At 49.6% G+C, this 10264-nt stretch overlaps 1 protein-coding gene and 1 pseudogene across 4 annotated transcripts; one reads left to right on the top strand and one right to left on the bottom strand.

Moving 5' to 3' along the window:
• Positions 1–288: 288 nt before the first annotated feature.
• LOC105079257 (3 beta-hydroxysteroid dehydrogenase/Delta 5-->4-isomerase) lies at positions 289–10264 on the bottom strand. 4 transcript variants are annotated; one of them, XM_045505780.2, is made up of 4 exons: positions 8561–10264; positions 8208–8410; positions 3915–4079; positions 289–1506 (listed from the first exon to the last, which is right to left on the bottom strand). In XM_045505780.2, the coding sequence occupies exons 2-4, from the start codon at positions 8350–8352 to the stop codon at positions 695–697; spliced, it is 1122 nt and encodes a 373-aa protein (XP_045361736.1). In that variant the 5' UTR covers positions 8353–8410; positions 8561–10264; the 3' UTR covers positions 289–694. The 4 variants fall into 4 exon arrangements, with proteins under 4 accessions (XP_045361736.1, XP_010966274.1, XP_010966272.1 ...); XM_010967972.3 differs by having other exon boundaries at positions 8208–8398; XM_010967970.3 differs by having other exon boundaries at positions 8208–8428; positions 8561–10263.
• On the top strand, positions 4054–7557 carry LOC105079246 (WW domain-binding protein 2 pseudogene; annotated as a pseudogene).

The following is a 10264-nucleotide window of genomic DNA, read 5'->3' as shown; positions in this document are numbered from 1 at the left end:
AAATGTCCTGGTCACCTACCAGTTAGTGTGGCTGTGAACAAATTTCCTTATTCATAAAAGGAAATAGTAACCCTTGCCCCCTAGGTTTCTGGTGAGGGTTAAAGAAGTGATGCATGCCCGTCATCTGTGACACGCCTGAAACATAGTAGGTGCTTAATTGATCCTAGTTTCCCCTCCGGATGCTTCTGCCCACCCCAGTTCCATGCTGCTTTCCTAAGTAGGAGATGGTGACACCTGGAAACGGAGGGGAAAGGAAAAAAGCATATATTCACATAAACCACAACTTCCTCCTGATAAGCCATTAAAACATTTATTTTCATTGAGCTGTGTGAAGGAATACGAACTTTCAAAAGAAATGCTTTTGCATTTACCAAAGAAAATGGAATCAACAGGCAAAACTCTCAGTGAAAAGTAGCCCAGATAGCTCAGAATTAGCAACTGAGACTTTAGGACCAGCAACGACAGCAAATCACCTTGTCTGTCCTCTAAAGAGCAGGTAGGGCAGAAATCTCCTGGCGGGGCCAGTGGCTGAGAAGGTTTCTGGTGGCGGGAGTGAGACAGTAAGATGGCCATCTTGTAAAAGGGAGGCCGTAGTATCCGGGCCTGTATCTGTGTTACTTTCTGTAGGAAGCCGGAGGAGAGAGCTTGACAGACATCTAGCAATATGCACATCCACATTGTTGTCGCCCCCAGATCAGTGAGTCTTTGTTTTCAGGGTCTCCCTGTGCTGTCTCACCAGGGAGCCAACCCACTCCGTGGTATTCTGGCTGGCTTCCTCCCACGTGAAGAGGGGTTCATACCCCAGATCTCGCTGAGCTTTCTTATAGGAGAAGGTGAACACACTGTTTGATAGTGTCACGAGGTGGCGGCTGAAGGTGGGCTTATATTTGTAAATTGGACTAAGCAAGAAGCCCACCATTTCCAGCAGGAAGGCAAGCCAATACTGCAGAAAAATAGGAAGGTTCATTCTGGAATCAAGCCGGAAGCCCCAGTCTTTGCTCAAAGCGTAATTGAGGTCATCATAGCTTTGGTGAGGCGTGTCGTCTGAGATGTAGTAGAACTGTCCTTGGATGCTTGGGGCCTTTCTGGGGTCCCGCAGGGCCCTCAAGGCCAGAATATGGGCCCAGGCCACATTGCCAACATAAACTGGGTTGACGACGGAGAACCTGCCGTAATTTGTCAGCATGCCATTGTTCTTCAGGGCACAGTCTATGTGGCCAGAAAGGAAGGGGCTCCTCTCCCCATAGATATACATGGGCCGTAAGGAGCAAGTGTACAAAGTGCCACCATTTTTAAGAGCGCACCCATTAGCTTCCAGCACAGCCTTCTCAGCAAGCTTTTTGCTTTGTGGATATGGAGCGGGCCATCGGCTTTCTAGATGCTCTTCTTCGTGGCCATTCTGGATGACCTCTTTGTAGGAGTTGGGCCCAGCCACCTCTATGGTGCTGGTATAGATGAAGATGGGCACACTCGCCTGAACACAGGCCTCCAACAGGAGCTGGGTACCTGCCCACGGGGAGCACACCATCAGTGTTGGGAAATAACCCAGAGCCAGCCATGCCCAGAGGCCAAGTCTGCCTCTCACCCCCCAGCCGGGTGGTTACTGCAGAACAGGAGTGCATTTTTCTGTGTCTCTGGCTGAGATGTGACCATGCTATGGCCATAGGACAAAAGGCAAAAATGAAAAGGGACCAAGACTTGGGTTCTAGAGAGCAAGCATTTCTAAGTTTTTGGGTTTCATGGACCTGCGTAAGAACGTTTAATTTTGGAGAAGGATGGAGGGGTGCCACTTTATATTTTGCAGAGTAAGGAGATTTAAAAATGCTCATGTTTCACCTCTACCACCTCATTAAAGACAGACTATCTTGAATAAGAAAATCAGGAGGCCAGCCTCTTGGAATATAGACAGTTCTAGCTTTTAAGCAAAAGAAGACAGTTGAAGGACTCACATGCACACACAGAGTTGTGTATATGTATACAGGTAATATACACTCTTAAATATACACTGAATTGTTCGTATTTTTCTTTTTCTTTTTCTTTTCTTTCTTTTTTTTTTTTTTTTTTTGAAGACCAGTAAAAATGTCCCAAGGACACTTTTTGAGTCACTGTGCAAATGATTGGTGGGTTCTGGGGAGAAGCTGGAGATCCAGACTCTGTTTCTGTGTGTTCCCTACAAAGGCCACTCCTAATTCTGGCTGTGACTCCGTTTACCCAGGTAGGAAAAGCGGGAAGGCGTGGGTGGGTGATAAGCCTTTTTACTTAGCGTTCTGGAGCCCTGCGCTGGCTTTGTATGTTGAGCCTGGTGAAGAACCAGAGGGGAGTGCGCCCTCTGCTGGTAATATCTATAATGGGGGGACCTGGCCGAATCCCTTGAGCCGGCGAGTATTTTAGCTCGTGGAGGTAGTCTAGAGTGCCTTTCCGACAAGAAGAAAGGAATTTCCCGGCAAAGCACAGTTTTTTGGGTGGTATTTTGAAAAAAAAAATCCCCTTTAAAGCCTTTGTCCAATTTGATTTTCAGGAGGACAAGATTCATTTTTTCTTTTTCATTAAATCTGGAAGCAGAGAAAATTTGGAGCTAATTAACCTGCAGAGAGGGAAATGACCATCACTGGGATGTATTTTCTAAACCTGGAAGCGATACTACTTTTAGTCAACAGCGGCCTCTAACATTTCCGAGGGATTTCAAATGCCCTATTGCTGGCAGCTGTGGAGAGTAGAAGTTATGAGAGGGGGGCCTGAAAACTAAAAACTGGTTAATTTTAGCACCTTCCTGGCAGCAATCAGGGGTGATCAGGGGTGTGGCTAAGTAGAAACTAGAAAGGGTCTTTTTTTTTTTTTTTTTTTTTTTTTTTTTGAGATTGTTCTATTTTAGGCTGGAGACACAAAAGCAATGAGTTGCTTTAGAAAAGGAGCCTCTGAGTAGACCAACTTCGGTGGGCAGGGCGTGGAAGACAGATGGGCTGGGGGCTGGGGTGCTGTGGTCTTAGAGAGGCTGGCTTCCAGGGATCAGAGGGATGATACTACAGAGCAAGTTAATAAGGGGTTTAAACTAATCCCTGGAGTGAATGTGTCTAGATTTAAAGTAGATTGGAAAGCCACAATTCAGAAAGAGCCACCAAGCACTGAAGGGATGAGGATTAAGGAGGGTGTCCTTGGGGCTCCTGGCTAGAACTACTCTTCAATAGTAGACCTGGCAGTGAGCTGAGGGGACGTTGTTATGGATAATGGGAAACTATTCTTGTTTAGAAAATATTATGGGAAGGCAAGTGCTGGATAATTCTGTACTGCCAGGCCACTGTGAACCAGCTTTGCTAGTTCTCCTGGGAGGAATCCCCGGGAGGTGAGCTAGAGGTCTCTGGTCCTCTTACCCTTCGGGATCCTGTGCAGGAAATCCTGCCTGAAGGGAGCCAGCCTGGAGCTGTGGCCCGTCGCTCCTGACTTGGAGGCACCTCCTATCACAAAGCTCTTAGTTCTTGGCCGTGGCGTGACCACCCCCTCCAGCCGCACAGAAGGGTTAACGTTCTGACCAAGGAAGTACTTGGAAGGTCTGGTTCCAGCCCAGGGGAGGCAGGAGGTGGCTGGAGAGCAGGAGTTTGAGGTTGGAGTTTTGTCCACACTTAATTGGAGCAGCAGAAGAAAGAGCTTTCATGGCCTTTGGAGCCACACAGGTGTGGGTTTAAATTCTCTTTCATTCCTACCCCTAGGGCCTTGGACACATTGCTTAGCCTTCCCAGCCCTAGTTTCCTCATCTGAAAAAACTGAGGGTGGAGGCCCTGAATCTCTGTTGGAGGTGACCAGCAGAAGCACTTGGTGCCCGCTTGGCAGGGGTTCAACCAGCTTCCCTTCCCTTCCTCATCCTGGCTTCTGCCCCTCACTGGCCCACCTCACTCCATCTCCTCCCCGGGACCCTGTACCTTTCACGTTGATGTTCATGATGGTCTCCTGCTGCACGGCATTCACGACGTCAATGATGGCGGCCGTGTGGATGACCACTGAGATGCCCTGGCAGGCGTCCTTCAGGCACTGCTTATCCAGAATGTCTCCCTCCAGCATGGTCAGCTTGATCTTGCTCTGGAGCTCTGTGTGAACATGAGTTCAGTCACTGGAAGACTTTCCAGACGTGGAAGTTTCCTGATAAAGGTGGCATTTTACCCAGGTCTTCAAGGACAGGTAGATTGAGGGGGAAGAGGGGCGGGGAAGGGGGGACATCCCATGGAAGGAACAAGTCAACCAGGGCACAGAAATCAGAATGTGTAGCATTTCTGGAGAAAGAGCCAACATCTCTTTCCACCCCATCTCTTTCCAAAAAAAGCTGTGCACCAGAAATGGATACATTATAACTGACTATACTTCAACAAAATTTTTTAAAAACCCAGGAATTTAACATAGGACCAAATGATGGATTTAACTGAAAGGGCTCTTATTAGATATCCTCAAAAGCAGAAATCAGCCACCCACAGACTAACAGGACAGCCATCTACCCAAGGGCCGTGGATACGACATCAGGGCTTCCATCTCCTCTGAAGCCCCTGGGAAGTGGCACCGCCAGTAACATCATCACCTCAAATTAGCCCACAAAATAAATGCCACCCTACGTACAGTTTGGATAAACACCCTGTACTTATTTTGTGCTTTTTATTTGGCACACAACTTTCAGTTTTCTGATTTCCTTTCACAGTACCTATCTCATGAGATATGTACTCTGATTTTCACTTTACAGGCAAGGAAACTGAGGCTCAGAGAGAGTGAGGGACAGGTCCAAGTCCCACTTCTAGTGAAGACTCAAGCCTGCCCCCCTGCCTTCAAGCCTTGCTCACTTTCCCGTCACCCACATGCAGGACTGGCACTTTTCCGTGGCAGAGTGAGGATAAGTCAATTTTAGTGAAATTGGCAATGGAGGCCGGAGGAGAGCGACAGAGAAATTCAGAGTGAAAAACTCAAGGCTGGAAAATTGCCTTCCTGGGTGACAGCTTGGAAGAAACATCTGCTCTCCTTAAGCCTGTACCAGATTAGCTCTGCCCCAGCCCCTTCCCACGGTTAGGCAGCTCCCAAAAGGCCACCAAGTGGGAGAAAGGCAGAGGAATTAGCTGTTGAATTTTCTGATTGTGTCCCCACCTCTGCTTTCCTCCCCTCTTCCTCTGCCTCCCCTTTAAGGCTAACTTCAGCAGACTGGCTCCAAGGACTTGATGTGTGGAGGAGGGAGAAGTCCAAAGCCCAGTGCTGAAGAGCGCTTATCCCATTTGTCTGCAGGGATGCAGAGACACCAGCAGAGGGCACTGTGGATGCCTCAGTGGTGGAGCCACAGCTCCCTCCCTCTCCAAGGCTCCCTGGACTTCCTAAGTGTTTCGCAGAGATGGAATACGTAGTTGCTGATGTAGTGTGAGCTGGATTGGAGGGGGGCCCAGAGAGAAGCTACCAGAAAAACTGGTGGTTAAGAGCACAGACCCTGCAGCTAGACTGCCTGGGCTCAAATCCAGCTTTGTCATTTTCCACATGTGGGACTGGAACAAGGTAATTAACCCCTGCTATGTCTGCATGTCTGCGTGTTCTCAAATCCATTTCTTGAAATCCGAAAGCCAATGTGGTGGCGTTAGGATCATGAATGGGATTTGTGTTCTTATAAAAGAGACCCCAGAGAGATCTCGGGTCCCTTCCATCATGAGAGGGCACAGCGAGAACGTGCAGGCCAAGAACCAGGAAGAGAGGACCCTTTTCCAAGAGACTATGGCGCTCAACAAGAACCACTCGGAGGGCGGCGGAGTGATCGTCAGCAACACTGAGAGCATCCTAATGTCCTATGACCATGTAGAACTTACGTCCAATGACATGAGAAACGTGCCAGAGGCCTTCAAAGGTGCCAAGAAGGGCACCGTCTACCTTACCTCGTACCGGGTCATCTTTCTGTCCAAGGAGAAGGACGCCATGCAGTCTTTCATGATGCCATTTTATCTGATGAAGGACTGTGAGATCAAGCAGCCTGTGTTTGGGGCAAACTACATCAAGGGAACAGTGAAGGCTGAAGCAGGAGGTGGCTGGGAAGGCTCTGCATCGTACAAGTTGACCTTTATGGCAGGGGGTGCCATCGAATTTGGACAACGGATGCTACAGGTGGCATCTCAAGCCTGCCGAGGTGAAGCCCCCAGCGGAGCCTATGGTTACTCTTACATGCCCAGCGGGGCCTATGTCTTCCCCCTCACCAGTCACCAGTGGAATGTACCCCTGCCCTCCTGGCTACGCCTATCCACTGCCCCCACCTGAGTTCTATCCAGGACCTCCCATGATGGATGGAGCCATGGGATATGTGCAGCCCCCGCCACCGCCCTACCCCGGGCCCATGGAACCTGCAGTCAGCAGCCCCGATGTCCCCTCCACTCCTGCAGCTGAAGCCAAGGCCGCAGAAGCAGCTGCCAGCGCCTAGTGCAACCCGGGCAACCCGCACAGCGCCTGCAGGCCCACGAACCAGCCCCCGCCAGCTCCCTACTACCCCCAGAAGGTAAGAAGACCCAGCAGACCCCTCCCACCCCCTCCTCCCACCTCTCATCGCTCTTTCCTCCCCTCCCCTTGGGCTGAGTCTGGGGTGGGAGGTGATGGGAGAGCCTTGTCCTTCCTCCAGGTTTGATTATAAAACAGTTACCAGGAACTGTCATTGAGGGAGGGGAGGGGCCTCTTGGGGGCGGTGCCTCCCAGCTTCCCACGCGAGCCCAGAACCCCCAGGCGCTTCCCTGCCCCACCTCTGGGGGCATCCCCCTTGTTCCTGTTTGGCTTCTACACACGGAGGGACTCTCTGGTCACCTCCTCCAGCAGTCCAGCCCCCTGTTTTGGTAGCACCTTTATCCTCAGCCTCAGGAGCTCCGTCAGACAAGCCACGTGTCTTCCCCGGGGCCCCTGCCAGGCCCTTCTCACATCCCCCCACTCTAGTCTGTGCCTGGCTGTGAGAGGACCCCTTCCTGCTGGACTGTCGGCCCACATTCCGTTCCCAGCCAGCCTCGGCCCCCATCTCACTCGCCTTCCCTTCCCTGTCCTGTCCTGGTCATCCTGTTGCCACCACTTTTGACTTTTGGAGCTCTCCCCTGAGCTGCCAAGGCAGTGGCATCAGGGCCAGGCCCCTGCGGCAGGGGAGGGGGCCCTTCTGCTTCCCTGCTAGTTTTTCTGGAATTTGTTTCCCTTTGCCTTCTCACTTTTCCCTCCATAAGGGGCTTCTTGGACTGGAACTGGAGAGTGCATGTCCACTTGGGGGCTGCGGGGCAGGCAGGGAACACAGCACCTGATCCCTGGGGTCCAGCCAGGGTGCTGACCATGACCTCTTGCCAGCCCCTCAGCCTGCCCCCTTCCCTTTTAGCTTCACGTCTGGTTGGCAGTATGCCCCCTAGATGCACTAAAATTTGCTCTCATTTGCTCCTGGACTGGCCTTCAAGTGAGGAGATGGTTATTTAAAGAGAATTCCCTATTTATTTGACAAAAAAAAAAAATCCAGTTAATAAATTAATGTGAAATAAACCCTGTTTGCACCTTGATTTGTCTGCTGAAAATGTGAACTAGTGAAAATGAAGTAACTGGGGGGAAAAAAAAAAAAAAGAGCCAGGAAGAGAGGTCTCCCCAGGACTTGAACCTACCTTGATTTAGACCTCCAGATTCCAGAACCGTGCAAAATACGTTTCTGATGTTTTTAAGCTACCCAGCCTGTGATGTTTTGTTATAGCAGCCTGAAGGGACTGTATTTTTCTGTACCTGTATTCTTATCTTAAAAAAAAAAAATACTATAACCCATTCCAGAGCGTTGTAATGAGGAGCAAATGAGTTGACCCAGTAAAACACATAACACAGTGCCTGGTACAGAAGGAGCTCGGTGAGCATTCTCTGATACCATCTTTACAGAGGCCCCTGCCCACCCACGACAGCCCCTGATTTGTCACATATGGGAACTGGTCCTCTAGACTGAGAGTCGCCCTCTCTGGGCTTAACTTGTCACACTGCAAGTATGGCTGCCATGCAGGGGTCACAAACAGCTGATGTTGATCATTTGTGAATTTGTTTTCTTCAAGTCAGAGACACTGTTGAAGCAGAGGGGAGAGGAGGTAGGACGTTTGCAGAGGTCAGGGGAGACGGAAGGAGAACGGAGCGACAGGTTCAGTCCAGGAAACAGGCTGGGGAGGGGGCTCTGTGTGGGGAGGTGGTCCTCTGGCATCCTGGAACCTGAGTTCACTTACTAGAAAATTCCTCTCGAACTTCTGATTTGAAGACTTTGTCTAGGAGCCGGATCTCCTGCAGATCCTTCTCCTCCACCAACAAGCGGACGATCCTCTGACCCACAAAGCCTCCTCCTCCTGTCACAAGGCAGCTCCACCCAGACATGGCCAAACCTGAGCTCTGAGAAACACTTGCCAGGAACCAGAAGACCCTGGGGAGCAGACTGGATGAGAAAGCGACCCTGGAGAGGGCCGAAGAGAGAGGACAGGTGATGACGTGCTCACAGAAAACCACTGTGCTCCTTCCATTCCACTTTTGCAAAAGTCCCACGCACCTCCCAGGGACAGTTGAAAGAAAATGGAAAAGCTCTAACCTGTCAGACTGTCGAAAGCAAGACGAAAGAGCCTGGGTCCTGGTCTCTGGATCTCCTATGGGCAGGACTGGACATTTATACACTGTTGCTCTGACTCAGCACTTTTCACCTTGAACTGCCTCTGCATACTTACTGCTCATCCCTCCCACTTCTTAAGCAAAGCCTGTCAACCTTTAACATGTATCTCTTCTTCTCCCAACACACAGGAAGAGAAAGCCAGTTTCAAGGCCACAGCGTGACAAAGATTCTTGGTTTACCCTTCACTTAAGGACACCTGGCAGTCAGTGTCAGCTGTGTGAGATCCACCATCTATGAACTTAAAATAGATGGGGAGAAACCTCCCCGGTGCAGAGTGAATTGTTACCTTTTCACTAAATACATCTGGGGCTGGGAGGTGGGGCGGGGTAGGAACTCACTGGAGTCCAGTTTCTCCTCAGAGTGGTGTCTGAAGCGCTGTTGCTGTTTTGCAAAGTTTAGAAACTTGCTGTCATGGCAGCTCCAATCACTAAGTTCTATAGAAGATGACTTTCCAATCCAATATACCCGGAACCTCAATTTCTATTCCCCCCTGGGGAGCTCTGGCTTTCCTCACTGAAGAGGGGCTAGCTAGTGATAACCACCGAGTTCTATGACGTGTATAACACAGCAGGTGTATGGCTGTTAACAGAACTGAGCCCATCTTAGGCCCTTACAGTTTCTCCTGTCCTTTTGTTGACCCTACCCAGGACTGTACTGTGCAGCACTTCTCTGTCATCAAGGGCTTTGTAATCAATATCAATAGATACAGTTTTATAATCATTGAGGGGGAGGGTATAGCTCAGTGGTAGAGTGCCTGCCTAGCGTGCACAAGGTCCTGGGTTCAAACCCCAGCACCTCCATTTAAGTAAATAAGTTTAAAAAAAGTACCCCCCCCCCCCAAATAACAATCATTAGGGCCTGGTGGCCTCTGTGATCTGTTAGTCCCCAAACAATGATGAAAACTGATGTGTGCCTGGTACCCACGAGACTAGTTACCTGTTCATAAATGTTAACCTAGGAATGCACATTCTGTTTCGAAGCACCCATCCTCATGCCCTAGGTTAGCTATAAAATTGTCCCAGTGCCCCCCTCCACCCCCCGCAGTGTGGAATGTGGCTGTGAATGCATCTGGATCACTGTCCATTAACTCCCACCCTGGGAGTAAGTCACGCTCTCATCAGCTGATCCATAGGTTATGTGGAGCTGCCTGCCTTGTTATTCATTCTCAAGATGCCTTCTCAGATAGGGATCTGTAGCTGTGGGCCACAGTGGCTTTAAACGTAGATGTTTGTACTCACCCCACAGTTTAGTTGTAAAACCACCCTCAGCGGATTCCTGAGCGGCAGATGCTGTAGATGCTTCAGAAGCCTATGACCCAGAGAGGCCCAAATACCACTGCGTCTCAAGATACTGTCTTTCTTCTGCTTATAAAAATTGAGGTGTAATTTACATGCATTAAAATGTTCGGATCTTAAGTGTTAGTTCGACGAACCTTGACATCATATACATAGAGTCGTACACTGTATGGTCTTTGGCATCTGACTTCTTTTACTTATCATAATATACTTTTGAGGTTCATCTGTGTTGTACAGTGTATCAGTATTTCATTCCTTTTAGGTACTGAATACTATTTCATTGGATGGATAGCCCATATTTTGTTTGTTCATTCGCCAGTTGATAGTTGGA

This window comes from Camelus bactrianus, chromosome 9 (genome assembly GCF_048773025.1).
Source record: "Camelus bactrianus isolate YW-2024 breed Bactrian camel chromosome 9, ASM4877302v1, whole genome shotgun sequence".
Lineage (NCBI taxonomy): Eukaryota > Metazoa > Chordata > Mammalia > Artiodactyla > Camelidae > Camelus > Camelus bactrianus.
This window is presented reverse-complemented; position numbering and strand designations above follow the sequence as displayed.

Excerpts from the sequence above, each read along its gene's own strand:
- LOC105079257 (XM_045505780.2), bottom strand. The coding sequence starts at position 8,352 with ATGTCTGGGTGGAGCTGCCTTGTGACAGGAGGAGGAGGCTTTGTGGGT. Across the intron at positions 4,080-8,207 it reads AGTTCGAGAGGAATTTTCTA|AGCTCCAGAGCAAGATCAAG; the intron begins GTAAGTGAACTC and ends ATGTTCACACAG. Across the intron at positions 1,507-3,914 it reads CATGAACATCAACGTGAAAG|GTACCCAGCTCCTGTTGGAG; the intron begins GTACAGGGTCCC and ends CCCCGTGGGCAG.